Source organism: Mobula birostris, chromosome X, assembly GCF_030028105.1.
Source record: "Mobula birostris isolate sMobBir1 chromosome X, sMobBir1.hap1, whole genome shotgun sequence".
Lineage (NCBI taxonomy): Eukaryota > Metazoa > Chordata > Chondrichthyes > Myliobatiformes > Myliobatidae > Mobula > Mobula birostris.
The window spans coordinates 43829972-43848747 of NC_092402.1; the positions used below are offsets into that span (position 1 = coordinate 43829972).

Below are 18776 nucleotides of genomic sequence, written 5' to 3' on the forward strand. Positions count from 1 at the left end.
AAAATTATTACCCTAAAACTATTAAACTCCTGAAATGGTGTGGATAACTTCACCTACCTCAACACTGAACTGATTCTATGACCTACAGACTCTCAAGACTATTTCCAACTGCTTCTCAGCATTATATTTTTCGTCTTCTTTTGCGCATTGACTGTTTATTGGTCTTTGTAAATTTTATTGCATTGCTTTATTTTCCTGTAAATTCTTGCAAGAAAATAAATTTTATGGTGACACTGCTGATTGAGTGTCATCACATAAAAAGTTCTCTAGGAAGACATCAAAGAAATGACATTTCATTAAACGCTATTCTTAACACAGCATTTGCATTTATCGACACCCACATGAATATTTTCAGAAAGATGCTTGCCCGCATAACAAATATGGTCATGGGCCCAGCAGAGAAAACTTCATTTTTGTACTGTTTTACAATACAAAAATGAAGTTTTCTCTGCTGAGCCCATTACTTTCATATGGCACCTGCTAGAACTTAAAATTTATGTATTGGTTATTTATCTCAGCATTTGAGTTCTTATAACCAATGTTTTGGTGGGTGGAAGGGTTGAAGTATTGGCTTAGGCTGTGGAGCAATGGCAAATTTTGATAAGTGTAAGGCAAGGACACTTAAGTGGTAGGGCCCTAGGAGTTTGGAGAAGCAGGGGGACCTTGAAGTATAAGGCCAACGATTCCTGAAGATGGCAAAACCTTTTGATAAGATGGCTAAGAGGGCAAGTGGAATAATGCAAGGAATTGCAGAGAGATATGCACATTGCCCAGTCCATCATGAAAGCCAGCCTCCCCTCCATGGACTCTGTCTACATTCCTTGCTGCCTTGGTAAAGCAGCCAACATAATCAAAGACCCATCCCACCCCAGACATTCTCTTGCCTTCCCCTTTCCATTGGGGAGAAGATGTAAAACCTTGAAAACATCTACCAGCAGGCTCAAGGACAGTTTCTTTCCTGCTGTTATCAGACTCTTGAAGGAACCTCTTGTACATTAAATATAACTGTTGACCTCAAAATCTATCTTGTCATGGCTATTACACCTTTCTGTCTACCTGCACTGTACTTTCTCTGTAACTGTACCTCTGTCTTCTGCACTCCTTCATTAGCTTTCCCTTGTACTAACTCAAAGTACTTATGGTTGAAATTATCTGCATGAATGACTCTCAAATTCAAGATTTTCTTCTCTGTTTCTTGCAATAATAAAGCAATTAGCCCGGAGATAAGAGCATGATACAAATTTATTAAACATTGGTTAGCCTATAGCTGGAATATTCTATGTAGTTCTGGTCACCACACTATGGAAAGGAAGTGATTGTGTTGGAGTGGCTACGGTGGAGACTCACCAAGATGTTGCCAGGTGTAGAGCCTTTCAGTGAGACCAGTTTGTTTTCCTTCTAGTAGAGGAGCTTGGGGGGTGGGGCATGGTCATAGCAGCATATAACATTATGATGGCCATAGATAATGGCAGATAGGAAGCTTTTCCATGGAGGTACTAAAACTAGCAGCCATGGGTTTAGATAGAATGTACACTCAGTGGCCACTTTATTAGGTACACCTGTACACCTGCTCGTTAATGCAAATATCTAATCAGCCAATCACATGGTAGCAACTCAATGCATAAAAGCATGCAGATATGGTCAAGAGGTTCAGATGTTGTTCAGACCAAACATCAGAATGGGGAAGAAATATGATCTAAGCGACTGACCGTGGAATGATTGTTGGTATCTCAGAAACTGTTGACCTGTTGGGATTTTCATGTACAACAGTCTCTAGAATTTACAGAGAACAGTGCGCGAAACGAAAAACATCCAGTGAGCGGATGTTCTGTGGGTGGAAACGGGTTGTTAATGAGAAAGGTCAGAGGAGAATGACCAGATTGGTTCAAGCTGACAGGAAGGCGACAGTAATTCAGATGCTAAGCGTTAGAACACTGGTGTGCAGAAGAGCTTCTCTGATCATACAACATGTTGAACTTTGAAGTGGATGGGCTACAACAGCAGAAGACCATGAACACACACTGAGAGGCCACTTCATTAAGTACAGGAGGTATCTCTGAGTGTACCTCCACTGAGTGTAAAATGTAGAACAGTACAGTCCAGGATCAGATCTTTTTACCCACAATGCCTTGCCAACCATGCTTCTAAATTAAAGCAAATATATCTGCTTGCATATGATCCATAACTCTCCATACCCTGAATGTTCACATCCCTGTCTGAATGCCTCTGAAATATTACTATCACCTCGGCCTCTACTATCACCCCTGACAGTACGTTTCAGGCATCCACCAATCTCTGTGTAAAAAACGTATCCCACATATCTCCTTTAAACTTTACCCCAAATGCATGCCTCCTGGCATTTGACATTTCTATCCTGGGAAACTCCTTACAGACAGCAGTGGGAATTGAACCCCGGTCACTGGTGCTGTAAAGTGCTGGGCTACCGTGCTGCCCTTGTTCTATCAGGTCTTCCCTCAGCCTCCAAAACGCCAGAGAAAACAGTCCGGGTTTGATTTGTTGACAATAACCAATGCAACAACCCAATGTGTAGGGTAACGGGCAAGAGATTGAGAGGGGATCTGAGGAAGAAATTTTCACCTAGTGTGTTTGGAACTTGGATTGTACAGGGTGAAGGAGGCAGGTACCTTCATAGCATTTAGGAAGTATCCAGACAGGCACCTAAATTAGAAGGCAATGGGCCAAGTATTGGTGAATACTGAAAGGATCCAAAGGTAAGTATTGATTTTTTTTGTGGTTTTGAGAAACAGGATCAGATCTTGAAACCTACCCACTGCAGTGACAACTTAATCTTCACAATGTACCTTGCCCATTCCCATAGTACATTCTGAGGCCTCTTGACACCAGGAGGGACATTTGGCGCCAAACCTTGGCTGACCGAAATAAGGCTGAGGCCTCTGTCTCACAAGGATCTCTGCCCAGAAGCCAGCTTCAAATAAACTGAACCCCATTTAGATTATCAAAGTAAATAATATTAGATTGTATCATTACTTTAATCATTTGTACCTCTGCTAGAAGTACTAAAGGATTCTTTTCAATCACCAGTTGCTTTATTGTTACATAATACCTACAAAATGACTTCCTAATGCTGAAGGTCAAATAGTGGTTTTTATATTGTTTTTGGGTGATAGTTATTGCTTAAGAGAGGGATATTTAATGCCCAATTGATCACCGAGTTACTCGACAAACACCAAAACTACTTCTTTAAAATGATTTAAAGAACCGATAACTGGTTCGGTCAGCTTTTTCATCAACATCACTTCTAATAATTTTGAATAAGTATTGTAAAGTGTACAGCAGCAAAAGAGACCCACCTAGAATTCCAGAAAACAAGAAAACTCCTCATATTCCGCCTGTGTAGCCTCCAACCTGAAGGTTTTGAACATTGATTTCCTTAACTTCCGGTAATTACTTCCCCCTCTCCCTTCTCTCTTCTTCCATTCCCCATTTTGGTTTCACTCTCACTCCGCTTCTCCTTACCTGTCCATCACGTCCCTCTGGTTCCTCTTCTCCTTCCCTATCTTCCCTGGCTCACAGTCTTCTCCTATCATTTCTGTTTTCTTCAGCCCTTTACCCCTTCCACTTATCATCTCTCTATTTCTTACTTCATCCTGCCCTCCTTCACCCATCCACCTTCCCCTTCTTCTGGTTTTACTCCTTATCGGCTTGTACTCCTTCCCTTCCTCCCACTTCTGTCCCTTTCGTTTCCACTCCTCTAGCCCGAAATGTTGACTGTTTATTTAGCTCCATAGATGCTGCCTGACTTTCTTAGTTCCTCCAGCACTTTTTTTGTGTGTTGCCCTAATTTAAAAATGAGGTTGGTTATTGAAGGCATGAAAAATAAATTTGGAAGAAGTGTGGGTTGAAGTATGGTAAAATGCTTGTGGGACAAAATACATGAAATATATAAAAGCTGTAATCTTGATATATTTTTGGGTTTGGTTGAAAAGTATTCCAGCAATAGGTAAAAGTACCTGGGTGCCTGGAGCTATGAAGGTCGCCTTGCTGTTCATGATTCACCTGGTGGAAGAACCACATCAGATCATTCAGCGTGACATTGCCATGGGTGACACAATGATGAATGACCACAAGAAAGAAACTACAGTGTCATTTGCTGAAGGTGTTAGCCTTTGTTGTGATCTATTCCCAGGTCATGTTGCATTGAGGCACAAACAATCTATCAAAGGAGTGAGAGAGAACAAAGCCTCCATTTCACACTTTCATCTTGGACTATCAAATGTAGTCATTAGTCTGCGCGAGACACAAAATCAATGTACAGTGTACTGTTTGCTAATGTAAGTATCTTGAGAGAAGGTATGTTGGCCAGAAAGTATGTTAGCATCAAAGGATAAGAGCTAAAGTCAGATAGACGCCTTTGCAACTTCAGTTTATTGTTTAGCCCCAGGGGTTTACTATAACTTACTTACTGTTTGTTGCAATTTGTCGTGTACGCATTCCCCGCCTAATACCAATGACAGCCTTTCAAAAGTAATCTGGCATCCAAACACACCTAGAGATTGTGTAAGGATGTGCGTTGATCTATCCCACCTTCTCGCCACCTTTTGTCAATACTGGGTGTTCATCACCGTTCAAATTGGACAAATTAGAGCCTTTCCTTTCTTGCTCAGGCTCCAGATGGTCTAATTCAGAAACCAATTTGTAATGAACCACCAATATCCACAGGAGCTGGAGAGAAAGTAATGCCAGTCAGTGAGTGTGAAGGATGATGAGAGTTTGTGAGGCAGATACACTGTGGAAGGGAAAATCTTCCCAAAGTTTGAATATGATAAAAAAAAATTGCTTTTTCTTGTAACAAAAATAATACTTACTGGCATTTTGCAGTGAGGTCTTGGAGGGACCGGGAAAATTCTCTGCAAATAATAACAAAAAAAAAACAAACTTAAGTCAAACAGTAAAGAAATTCTGTATGAAAATGATTGAATGGCTGAATGGGCCTACGTTATAGTAGAATGATCCTGGAATTCCTGGTGGGCCTGGAGGTCCTGGAATGCCAGGAATACCTGGTGTGCCTGGAACACCCTGGAATAATACATGAAAAGTGTTAAAATTTTTTGAAGAAAACAATTTCAGTTTTGAACTTTAAAATCAGTGTGCCTGAAAACTAATGATTTTTCATCGTCCTGTATTGATACAATACTGCCAGTTGAAGTCTGGCAAGATGCAGTCCTTCAACATTGATATAATATTCTCCATGAATCAGAGCAGCCTATGCTTAGAATCAGATTTGTCTCTGTCCCTGAACTACAGAGATTTCAGGATTGTTAACCCTTTCCTTGACTGGTTATGTGGACATAATGTATGGAGCTAAATATTTGAACCTACCACAGGTGATAAAATAGTTTATTCTACAGCTTCAAATTAATTAGTTTCCTTGTGTTTTTCTAGGGCTGTGTGTGTGTGTGTGTGTGTGTGTGTGTGTGTGTGTGTGAGAGAGAGAGAGCGACTGTGAGAGAGAACATGTGAGCATGAGTGCTTGTGTACGTGTGAGAAAGAAGTATGCACGTAAGTGGGCTTGTGTCTGTCTGAGGGAATTTATAGTATTTTTATTTACAGATACAGCACGGTAACAAGCTCTTCCAGCCCAACAAGCCCACACAACCTAATTACATCAATGTGACCAATGAACTTACTAACCCGTATGTCTTTGGACTGTGGGAGGAAACCAGAGCTCCCGGAGGAAAGCCACGCGTCACAGTGAGAACATACAAACTCCTCACAGAGTGGCAGAAATTGAACCCGGGTCACCGACGCTTTGCAAGTAATACCCCAGGACCTTAAACTCTGAATTACTTTCCTTCATTCCTAACAGAGTTTTGAAATTCCAAAGTCCCTTTTTTGTTAATTAGTCTCCTGCATTCCCTAGTACATACTTAGAATGAATGCTAGTCTAATTGTAGTATGCTGAAGAGGTTCAGCAAGATCAAGTCTGAGATACTGTTTCCCTTAGGAGCAAAGTCTGGAACTAGGGAGCATGGCCTCAAGGTGCATAGTTGGACATTTCGACCAAGGTCATGCGAAATCTCTTTCACTCCGAAGAATTCTTTTCCCCAGCATGCTCGGCACTGAGTAGTTTCAAACTAATATGGACAGACTTGGAATTTGGAGAAAAAAGAAATGTGGAGATTGAGATATGTTATATTCCATCTTGTTGGAGCTCTCTCAAAGGACTATATGATCTACAATTTCATACTGTATGTGTTATTGTATTTTTTATGATTTGACTTACACTGGTAGTGCAAGGGTCTCCCTTCTCTCCCTTCATTCCTGGAGGACCCTGTTTGTACAAAAAATTAGCAAAACATTTTGAAAACACAAGATGAGTTGTTCTTCTTGGAATGTACCACACACTAACCAACTCTTGAATTATCAATCCCCTTTTTAACACCTCAAAATTTCCCTTTTTTGAAAAAGCACTATCAGTTCTTTAACTCCTGCATTGCCTTTAAATTATTGTACATGACTACTTATTCTGAGAAAATTAATGTTTAAATAAGCCCTCAGATCAGGTCATTCAAAGCAAAACTTTGCAGGTTGTTCTGAATGGGAATTGATTTTGAAGCATACTATTGCTTGTCTGGAATTATAGAATACAGAACAAGACCATTTGGCCCATTATGGCCAGTCTATCTACCCAATAAAGTACTAAATCAGAAAAGCAAATGTGGCTCAACTGTAGCCAACAAGAGAAGTTAAAGCCAGTATTAGATCAAAGAAAATAGCTTATAATATTTTCAGGATAAGCAGCAAGGCTAAAGATTTGGGGAAATTTAAGACTTTGCAAAGGAGGACCAAGAAAATGACAAAAAAAGAGCTAAATTAATTTGACATCATGGTTGGTGCAAACAACGTGGGCTAAAGCATTTGTTCCTGTGTCATCTGTCCTATGTACTAGAAGAGTAAGGCCTAGCAAAAGTAAATGGATGTGGAGAGGATGTTTCCTATAGTGGGCGAGTCTAGGACCAGAAGGCACAGATTCAGAATAGAGGGATGTCCCTTTAGAACAGAGATAAGAAGGAATTTCTTTAGCCAGAGGGTGGCAAATCTGTGGAATTCATTGTCACTGACCCCCGTGGTGGCCAAGTCATTGGGTATATTTAAAGCAGAGGTTGACAGGTTCTTGATTAGTAAGGGCATCAAATGTTATGGGGAGAAGGCAGGAGAATGGGGTTGAGAGAGATAATCAGTCATGATGGAATGGTGAAGCAGACTCAATGAGATGAATGGCCTAATTCTGCTCCAATGTCTAATAGCTTTATTGACTTATGGTAATCTAGTAAAAAGCATGCAGGATTATCAAAAATTAGAGAGGGTTTTTACAGACAAAGGTAGCAGAAACTGGTCCAATCTAAACTAGTTCTATTTGCCTGCATTTGGCCATATCCCTCTAATGCTTTCCTATCCACGTATTATTTAAATGTTGTTAATGTATTTGCTTAAACCACTTCATCTGGCAGCTGATTCGATATACTGACCACCTTCTGGATGCAAAAAGGTTCCCTTAGGTTCCTGTTAAATCTCTCGCCTTTTACCTTAAACCTATGTCCTCTAGTTCTTGATTCCCCAACCCTAGAAAAAAGATTGCACAGTTGACTCTATCTATGCCCCCCATATTTCCAATAACTTTAGTTTCTGTAGGTTTCAGAAATGTTAGATTGCTCCATATGTGGGCCAGCTGGCTTTCATTGTTTGGTCATCAAGTGAGAGAGACAGGAATTCTGGAGCCATGAGCCGACTGAAGGGAAAGTGTGGCTAAAGGCAAACAGGTGCTTCGGGTCAAGGTCAAGTCCAACCTGGTCCAGTGCTTTCAGATAAGGGAAACAACTCAAAGTCAGGACAAAGGTTGATCTTCCGTATGAGAATAAAATGCTGCAGATGCTGCAAACCTGAAACAGAACTAGGAGATGTGCGAAAGCCTCAGCAGGTCACTATGGAGAGAGAAATGGAGTTGTGAATGTTCACCTTTTGTTAGATTTGGCAAAGATTCACGGTGTGTGGATGGGAGGAAAGTACAAGAGGGACAGCCTACATAAAGAGAGGAGGACAGGAGAGATTAAGTGTTAAGGATAATGATACAAATTGAAAGGTGGGTGGGGCACTGAGACAATAAAGAAATAAAAAATGGTTTCAGGCAAGGTCTAAAAAGTGAAAATATAATCACCAACTGGACTTATTGAACAAAGTATTGAGTCCAGAAGGCTGTAGTGCACATGGTCTGAAGACTATACAATTATTTCCTGAGTTAATTCTCCTTCCCTTGTAGAAAAAAAATCTCAGTTTATGAAATTTCAATTTACAGAATTTTGTTAAAGTGTCATGGATTCCTTGGGGTCTGTACTTTTGATTTATGAAGCTATATCAAATAATGTATCATCCTCTGCCATGAGAACACACTGCAGCAAAATACACATACTGCATTTCACCACCCTTTCAATTTATAAAAGTTTGCTAAGTGAAACATTTTTCAGGATTGCATCCCTTCCGTAAATCAAGGAACGTCTTGCTTCCCTGGGTAATATTGAAGGGAACTGACTAAAATAACTCTTAGCAATTGATATACTATAACCCACAAGGCTATGGGTCAAGTACTAGGAACTGATTGTCCGCCTTCACTTATGAGCAGTTTTTCATTGATTCTGTCATGTTTCTTTGTAGCTACTGTGAATGCCCACAAGAAAATAAATCTTAGGATAGTGTATGGTTTATCTACATTGATAATAAATTTACTTTGAACTTTGAACTGTGATTGGAATCAATATCTCTTTTCCAGGCAGATGGGCTCAATGATCAGGAGGACCATCTCTTGTATCAAGCATGTCTACAATCCGTTTCCCTGAGGTGTTCATCCTTGAGCTGTTCCTGAAATTGGAAGTCATTTCAGACTTTATAAAACTGTGCTTTTACCCATTGAAAATTCTTAATTATAGTCTTACACCTGTGTAATATTGTTAAGGAAAAAATCAATTATGTGGTTGATTGATCTTTTACTAGTTTCCCAGAAAGGCCAGTTGCTCCCTTCAGTGTGTTTGGGTTCACGTCAGCTTCTTATGTGGAACATCATTACAGTAGAATTACTCAGAGATACATAAAAATAGATTTCTAATAGAACTTAATAGAGAAGATACATTGCCTTATCAATTTTTAATGAAGTGTACTTCAATTGGATTTCGTTTCAACATTTTTGGTGATTTGTATTCTAGGACAGGGTAGGAACTTAATGATGAAGATGGCAGGGTTGGTCATCAAAACGTCGGTTATAATCAACACCTGTACCTGTCTGGAAGCCCGAGAAGAGTTTATTTGTTATTGACACCGGGAAAGAACTAGATCCTTCTTTAACGATGGTACTGTTATCAATACCACTTAGGTTTAACATGAATTGAATATTTAAGCCATGGGAGCAGAATTAGGCCATTCAGCCCCCGCTCCACCATTCGATCACGGCTGATATCTTTCCCCTTCTTTTCCAGGCCCAATGAAGGACCTTAGCCTGAAACGTCGACCCTTTAGTCCTCTCCATAGATGCTGCCTGATCTGCTGAGTTCCTCCAGCACTTTTGTGTGTGTTGCTCTGGATTTCCAGCATCGACAGAATCCCTCGTGTCCACATTATAAAAGCTTACAAAGCAAACAGACTCTTATTTCATCTGTCAGGGTGGGACTCGTGAATAAGGAAACGTTACAGTTCCAGAAAAGAATCCCAATTCTGTTAACATTTACCTGGTGATAGGAAGTGTCAACGTCTTTCTGAAATACTGGACCAGGCGGGCCTACAGGTCCAGGGGGACCTGGCGGTCCTGGTAGACTGTCACATTTCTGCTTACAGACGCCCTGTATCACAGATCACGGAAACATAAGGAGCAAAGAAACATAGTTATGGTGTGTAATAAATAGCAGAGTAACACAGCTCGCTAAAGTGATCCACAGACAGACATTTATCAACTCATTTTTAAATTCTTTAAGTATTTACAGTGGCCAAGACTGCTCTTTAAGCCTATAAATCCCAGTCGGAAAAAAAAATTAGACTGTTAATGTTAGGACAAGTTTCCCTCTCTATAAACGAAAATCACAGCAAACTGTCACACCAGCAGAAAAGGTCATTGGCTGCAGTCTACCTTGACTTCAGGACTTGTACGTGTCCAGGACAAAGAAGTGGGGAGGGAAAATCATTGAAGACACTATCCACCATGCAAATTGCGTTCTCCTAAAGCTCCCTTCTAGAAATCACTATATGGCTATTAAAACAAAAAAACTTCACGTCATTTTACAAGTTGCTTCCCCCAGGCAGTTAATCTGATCAACCTTTCTGTCCCCATCTCTGACCTCAGTCACTGCACTGTAAACATTTTAAACCACTTTTTATAATTCTGGCATTTACAGTATGTATTCATGCATATTTTATTCCATATCTGTACTTTATCCTCTAACTTTATTTTTATGTAATTCTTCATTCTTTATAAATGTTGAATGTTGTTTTTTTTGTTGCATGTCTCACCCTGACCAACACACCATCGACTTCTGCACAGACTGGGAGTTGCCAGTCCTCCCATTGGCTTCACAATTTGGACAAAGACTCACCACTATCTCCAAATGCATGCAGTTGAATGTGGTTGCATGCAATATCCTAAGAGATCCCAGAGTAGAAACTAGTCTTTGGTTGCTATTGAAGCAATACTGTAAATTGCCCAGTTGGAGTGTGCCTGAGCTTCCACTCAGTTCATTGTCATAGTGCAGGAGGTTAAGGACAGAGGGATCAGAGTCGAAATGTTGTAGTGAATTAAAATAGTAGACGACAGGATCTGCAAGGTTTCATTTCCAAACTGAATAAGGGGTTCAGTAATATGAGCACCCAAACTTTTTCTAAAATCTTAACTATTTTTGTACCCTCACGAGCAAATTGTGATGGCGACAATAATCAAGGATCAACTTTATTCACCATATAAACTTGCCGTATTAGATATCTAATTAAGTGGCCACTGAGTGTATGTTCATGGTCATCTGCTGCTGTAGAGGGGTTCACTTCAGGGTTCAATGTGTTGTTCATTCAGAGATGCTCTTCTGCACACCACTGTTGTAATGGGTAGCTACGCGAGTTAAAATCACCTTCCTGTCAGCTTGAATCAGTCTGGCCATTTTCCTCTGACCTCTTTCATGAGCAATCTGTTTTCACCCACAGAACTGCTACTTACTGGATGTCTTTTTGTTTTGTTTTTTGCACCATTATCTGAAAACTCTGGAGAGTGCTATGCGCGAAAATCCCAGGAGATCAGCAGTTTCTGAGATACTCAAACCACCCCGTCTGGCACCATCAATCATTCCACAATCAAGGTCACTTAGATCACATTTCTTCCCCATTCTGGTGTTTGGTCGGAACAACAATTGAACCTTTTGACCATGTCTGTGTGCTTTTATGCATTGAGTTGCTGCCACACGATTGGCTGCTCAGGTATTTGCATTAATGAGCAGGTGTACAGCTGTACCTAATAAAGTGGTCACTGAGTGTAAATTGACCAGTGCAATGGTATATCAATAGCACTTTCCCCTATACAGAAAGATGTATTGTAGCATTGTCAACACTCACTCCCGGGTTAAAGTTCATCTTTTGTCATTTGTGTTGTACTTGCAATTTTGTCAGAATTGTGAGCTACTTCAGATTTAAGAAACAAGTTCCAACATGCAGCTATTAGCTTGTGAATGCTAGTGATCTGGGACAAAGTTTAACTCCAACATAAGAACTCTCTGCCCTGTCTCGTAGTGGTAGCATTAGACCAATGAAACAGACTGGTGGAACGTGGTAGCATTTCAGGTTGTAGCTAGTTAAAACAATATCACAGTCCTTTCTACTTCTGAAGCTGGTCTAGCGTTGTAAATCACGTTACAAGCTAAGGGACCACCATCTTTTCACTTGACACATGCATTTAGAAGATCGAGCTTGAAGTCAGAGCACAAAAATTAAATAACAATTACACATTTTTAAAACTTGTAATACTGACCGGCTTTCCTTGTTCTCCAATGAAGCCTGGCAAACCTGGCAGACCTGGAGGACCAGGCATTCCAGGGACTCCCTATATTTGAGAGGCAAAATGAGATTATGAATCATCATGCATTAAATAAACAAGGCTAGATTACCTGGGATTTAGAAGATTGAGGGACTTGTTTGAAATTCTTCAAGGTATTCAAGGGAAACTGACTGTGGAGGTAGGGAGATGCTAATTTGTTGGTTAGGGAATCGAGGACCAGAGTAAAAAGTTTAAAAATTCAAGCCAAAGTATTTTTTAGGAAGGAACTTCAAAAAAATTTCTCCACTTCTTCAAGATGGCAGACATTTGAAGCTTTCAAAATCAACAATTGATTCTTGGCCAATTCTTAGTTTTACATTTGCGGATGCTAGACTTTTGTTAACCAAAGTGATTAAGTGATATTGAGCATAGGAATGTGTATGAATATAGGATGTAGATCTCACAGAATGAGAGAACAAGTTCCAGTGATTAAATAATATATTTGTATTCCTGGGTCGGGGCAAAATCTTTCTGGGTCTCTGCACATTAAAATGATCCATGCATTTTGTTGTCATGTGTAATTCAGTTCTATTTTAGACAGGGCGGTGTAGAAGCCTTTTGGCATGCTGGCCTTCACAAGTCTGGGTGTTGAGTATCCAATTTCAGAGGTGATGGTACAGTTGTACAGGACACTAGTTAGAGTGCACTGTTGTGTTCAGTTTTTGGTCTCCCTGCTAAAGGAAAGATGTTATTAAACTGAAATGAGTGAAGTGCAGGAGTCTGAAGATACACACACTATGTTTTAGGATCAATTTCTTCCCTTCCGCCATCAGGTTCTGATTCTGAACAGTCCATGAACCTCAGTAAATATATTTTAGACAAGGTTGGATTGATTTTTGCATAGTAGGGGAGTTAAGGATTATGGGAAAAGGCAGGTAGGTGGAGATGAGTCCATGGCCAAGTCAGCCATGATCTTATTGAATGACGGAGCAGGCTCGGTGGGCCAGATGGCAGACTCCTGCTCCTATTTCTTATGTTCTTAGGAATACTTACCTCACTATTTTGCTCACTTTTTTACTACTTATTTTTTATATTTCTCTTTGTAACTTATAGTCAATTTTAAAATTTCATGACTTATGTCAGTAATAATAAACCTGATTCTGATTTTTAATGTCTGCCTTTGACAAAGCATTCCTGCTTTGGAAAATCTCTGTAAAAATGTATATCTTCCCAACCTTTCTCCTCAGTTGATGGGGTTCTGACATCAGCTCCACAACAAACAAAATAACCGTTCTCCATCTGTGAGCTTGGCCCAGAATTTCCCGAGAAATATCAACACTTCCGTGTGGATTTGCTGCTGCTCCCCCCTCACTAATGTCAGGGAGTTTGCACATGAGTAAAAGTCCCAAACTTCCTGACCGGTGTTTTCTGGAGTTTTTCCAGCTGCTGTCCAATGCTTAACTGTCCTCAGTTGCCCAGCCCTGCCTGGCTGCTGAATGTGTGCCAGATTAAACCCAGTCGTCGTCTTCGTGGCTATTCTTCGAGGTTGAGGATGATGGTCTTCGTTCCGTTGATCTGTTTATGGGCTCTCAACTGGCTTTTGAGTCCAATCTTGGCTTTGAAAGTTCTTCTGCATTCAGGACAGGTAGTTCCAGATGGCAGATTGGGCTTTGGTTGTTGCTGCCTCTCTTTCCATTTTCCTCTCTTTCCTTCTAATTCTGCACATCTGTTGGCTTCGAAAGTTGCTGTTCCTTCTCGGATGATGGTTTGCCAGAGTTTCCGGTCCTTGGCATTGGTTTCCCAATTGTTGATGTCGATGTCACATTTCTTCATGTTGGCTTTTAAGACGTCTTTGAATCTCTTCTGTTGTCCACCTCTTTTACGTTTGTCTTCTTTAAGCTGGGAGTAGAAGATTTATTTCAGCAGACGTTCGTCTTTCATCCGAACAACATGACCGCTCCATCTTAGTTGGTTCTTGATGACGTAGGCTTCAATGCTTGTTGTTTTTGCTTCATTTAGCAAGCTGACATTGGTCCTTCTATCTTCCCAGCTGATATTTAAGATGTTTCGAAGACAGCGTTGATGGAACTTTTCAAGTGCCTTCAGATGTTGTCAGTATGTTGTCCAGGTTTCTGATGCATACAGGAGCGTTGAGATCACCACTGCTTTGTACACTAACATTTTGGTGTCTGTTTGGAAGACTTGTTCGGAGACATCCAAAAGCTGTTCCAGCGCATTTAAGATGATGTTGGATCTCATCATTAAGGTCGACATTGGAGGAGAGGTGACTTCCAAGATACGGAAAGTGGTCCACGTTTTCCAGGGTTGTTTCGCCAAGTTGAATTGATGGTTCTATCCGATTTGTCTCAGTTGGTGACGGTTGGAAAATGATCTGAGTCTTCTTGGAATTGATAGTAAGTCTAAGTTTCGAGTATGCACGGTTGAAGGCAGTCAGACTCTGTTGTAGGTGGTTTTCTGAAAGAGCTGCAACACTGTTGTCATCTGCGTATTGGAACTCGTGGCTGTCTTGTTTTTGGACTTGAGACGGGCCAGATTGAAAAGTCTGCCATCTGTTCTGTAGACAATTTTGATTCCTGGGGGTAGGTCATCCTTGATGATGTGGACGAATGTTGCAATGAAGATGGTGAACAAAGTTGGGGCAATCACGCATCCCTATTTTACTCCTGATCTAACTTGAAAAGGCTCACAGATACTGTTACTGACCATGACTGTGGCAAGCATGCCATCGTGGAGGAGTCTCAGGATTCAAATGTACTTATCAGGCATCCGTAGGTGGATAGGACATCCCATAGGAGTTCCCTTGATACCGAGTCAAAGGCTTTGGTGAGGTCGATGAATGCCATGTACAAAGGTTGAAGTTGTTCACGACATTTTTCTTGTATGTCGCATTGTGAAGATTTATGTCGATTGCTCCACGTGGTGGTCTAAAACCGGCTTGTGTCCCCGGAAGAATCTTCTCGGCTAAAGGCTTGAGCTGGTTGTTCATAATGTGGGTGAGGATCTTTCCTGCTGTTGCTAACAGGGAAATTTCATGATAGTTTCCACATTCGGATCGATCGCATTTCCTCTTGTAGATGGCACTGAATGCTGAGTCTCTAAAGTCTGCTGGTACGTCTTCATTTATCCAGATCTTGATGAGAAGTTGATGCAGTTCATTTCAATATAGAAGAACAGTTGTAAGGGAGATAGGCAGCTATAAGGTGACTTACAAGTTTCCAAATTAATGTCCTGAAATGGTATTGATTTTATTTTAAATGACTTAATCGTTACTTTTACTGATCATGGCATGTGTATTATCAGAAAGATCAGGATCAATTGGCCATCCCTAAGTGCTCTCTAAAAGATGTTGGAAGCCATCTTCTTGAACTGTGGTCTATGGTACTGTTGAATAAAGAGTTCCAGTGGTACAGAGATGTTCCTTGATGATGAAGGAACAGCTACTGTATATATGTCCAAGACTGAATTGTGTGTGAGCTGGAGGGGAACTGGCAGGTGCTGGAGTTTCTATGTGCCTGCTGTCCTCACCCTGAATGGTGTAGGAACTTGAGAGGCGCTGTTGGCGTGAATACAGTATTTTTTTTAGATTGTGCATGCCAAAGCCACTGTCAGTTAGTGATGGAGTGTGTATGTTTGGTCAATTGACATTTATGGGATTTTGGAAAGAAATTATAACGCAGATAGAAGAAAATGTGTCTAGTTAGATGGAAAGTTGGAGATAAGGAGAATGTGAGCAAGGCTCCTTCAGAGAAAAGTTAGGAAGCATCTTCACACAGAGTGGGATGTGTGGAATTCCCTCCCATAACAAGCAAATGATGTTCATTAATTTTATTCTGTAACTGTGTTTGATAGGTTTTTGCTTCTCAAAATTTTAAAAAGACATGAGGCTAAGGCAGCTGGATTGAGCTGAGATGCACACCTGCTATTATTTCTTAGCTTTCCTCTGTGTCAAAATCAAAGTCAAGTTTATTGTCATATGCACAAGTACCTGTATGCACAGGTGCAATGAAAAATGTACTTGCGGCAGCATCACGGGCACACAGCTTTATATAAGCAACGTTCATGAGAAAAACATAAATTAACCACAATTTTTACAAGTATAAACACAATTAGAACAAAAAAAGCAACACACATCAAAGTTGCTGGTGAACGCAGCAGGCCAGGCAGCATCTCTAGGAAGAGGTGCAGTCGACGTTTCAGGCCGAGACCCTTCGTCAGGACAACGTTGACTGCACTTCTTCCTAGAGATGCTGCCTGGCCTGCTGCGTTCACCAGCAACTTTGGTGTGTGTTGCTTGAATTTCCAGCATCTGCAGAATTCCTGTTGTTTGTTGTAGAACAAAAAAAGTCTAATTTAGTGCAGTGTTCAAAGTAATGCTAGTGTTGCTAAACTCTAGTGATTAGGGTTGTGTGAGTTGTTTTAAAAACTGGATGGTTGAAGGGAAGTAGCTGTCCTAGAACTGTGTGTATGTATGTGTGTTTTTTTGTGTGTAATATGAACTTATTTTCTCAGTTATTTGAGCAACACACATCAAAGTTGCTGGTGAACGCAGCAGGCCAGGCAGCATCTGTAGGAAGAGGTACAGTCGATGTTTCAGGCCGAGTCCCTTCGTCAGGACTAACTGAAGGAAGAGTGAGTAAGAGATTTGAAAGTTGGAGGGGGAGGGGAGATCCAAAATGATAGGAGAAGACAGGAGGGGGAGGGATGGAGCCAAGAGCTGGACAGGTGATAGGCAAAAGGGGATACGAGAGGATCATGGGACAGGAGGCCCAGGGAGAAGGAAAAGGGGGAGGGGGGGAAAACCCAGAGGATGGGCAAGGGGTATAATGAGAGGAACAGAGGGAGAAAAAGGAGAAAGAGAGAAAGAATGTGTGTATATAAATAAATAACGGATGGGGTACGAGGGGGAGGTGGGGCATTAGCGGAAGTTAGAGAAGTCGATGTTCATGCCATCAGGTTGGAGGCTACCCAGACAGAATATAAGGTGTTGTTCCTCCAACCTGAGTGTGGCTTCATCTTTACAGTAGAGGAGGCCATGGATAGACATGTCAGAATGGGAATGGGATGTGGAATTAAAATGTGTGGCCACTGGGAGATCCTGCTTTCTCTGGCGGACAGAGCGTAGGTGTTCAGCAAAATGATCTCCCAGTCTGCGTTGGGTCTCGCCAATATATAGAAGGCTACATCGGGAGCACCGGACGCAGTATGTCCCTTTTGCCAATCACCTGTCCAGCTCTTGGCTCCATCCCTCCCCATCCTGTCTTCTCCTATCACTTTGGATCTCCCCCTCCCCCTCCAACTTTCAAATCCCTTACTCACTCTTCCTTCAGTTAGTCCTGACGAAGGGTCTCGGCCTGAAACGTCGACTGTACCTCTTCCTAGAGATGCTGCCTGGCTTGCTGCGTTCACCAGCAACTTTGATGTGTGTTGCTTGAAATTCCAGCATCTGCAGAATTCCTCGTGTTCTCAGTTATTTGACTTACTTTTTAAATGGAATGATTGTTCAACTCTTCCGTTCAGGAACACATGAATGAAATCACGAACTGAAATCTGGAGTCATCCTCATCCCCTTGTATAGCACATGAAGTTGACACACCGTTGTGCCAATTTATTGGGCTGGTTTTGGCCAACACTGATAGGGTTGTGTTCACTGCATTGTTGAGAAACACCGTAAAATGTTGCACCTTAATGACCAGGAAGGTTCAGCATTGAAGCATGGAATTGTGCTTGATTTGCTCAATTCCAGAAAATTAGTTAAGAAAGAAGGATAAGAAATTACATTTCCACGTGCCAAGACTTTGATGGGTTCAAGTCAAGTCAAGTCAAGATTGTTGGCAAGTGCGAGATACAGGTACAATGAAAAGTCTCTCTAGCAGCTTTACAGGCATGTAGGTTTGGACAACATGCACATCGCATAAATTATACATAAAGTCCACATAAATTAAGGTGAAAAGGTTTGTGTAAAACAAACATTGAAACAAAGACACAATTAGAAGCAAGCCCAAAGGAATGCAAGATATAGTCTATAGTGTTCTATGGGTGAGGTAGGATTGCTGGGATCACCAGTAATTGGCTTTGGTAGCACACATAGGCCAGGAATAATTATCTGAGTCTCATAATCGATTTGAGTCAGCCTGCAGTACCCTCACTACCAGTTGCTGAGGCATGTGGTACTTGGCAAGGATGTAAAATATCAGCTATTCTTTTAATTTACAAAAATGACATGTTTATGTGCAATCAGTGAGGCAAAGGATCAGAACTGTTCATTAAAAATACAAGTGAAATTCTTGAGAGGAAAAACATAACATTTACCTTTTCACCTCGAAGACCGGGGTCACCTTTTTCACCCTTTAATCAAGCATGAAGACACAATTAGAAACTCAGAATACAGAATGTCTGAGACCTCTGCTCCTCTCATCTTTTACTTGGAGCCAAAAACCCGTGTCAATAGAAACAGGAGATTGCCTCCTCCAAACACTATCTCTGCAATCCACACCATTAACTTGTCTTTCTCAGGTTGGAGGAGCAACACCTCATATACCATCTAGGTAGTCTCCAGCCCTTTGGAATGAACATAGAATTCTCCAACTTCCGGTAATTCCCTCCCCCTCCCTTCCTCTATCCCTATGTCACTCTGCCCCCTCCCCCAGCTGCCTATCACCTCCCTCATGGTTCCGCCTCCTTCTACTACCCATTGTGTTTTCCCCTATTCCTTCTTCACCTT

At 41.2% G+C, this 18776-nt stretch overlaps 1 protein-coding gene across 1 annotated transcript in view; it reads right to left on the reverse strand.

The window, feature by feature from the left end:
- LOC140191729 (uncharacterized) overlaps positions 1 to 18776 on the reverse strand; it is a 106164-nt gene that overhangs the window by 24073 nt on the left and 63315 nt on the right. The window contains exons 13-19 of the mRNA XM_072249422.1: positions 18365 to 18400; positions 12029 to 12100; positions 9756 to 9866; positions 6266 to 6313; positions 4978 to 5058; positions 4848 to 4889; positions 3993 to 4038 (exon numbers count right to left, since the gene is read on the reverse strand). Coding sequence (XP_072105523.1) covers positions 3993 to 4038; positions 4848 to 4889; positions 4978 to 5058; positions 6266 to 6313; positions 9756 to 9866; positions 12029 to 12100; positions 18365 to 18400 — 436 coding nt within the window. The remainder of the gene's footprint in view (positions 1 to 3992; positions 4039 to 4847; positions 4890 to 4977; positions 5059 to 6265; positions 6314 to 9755; positions 9867 to 12028; positions 12101 to 18364; positions 18401 to 18776) is intronic.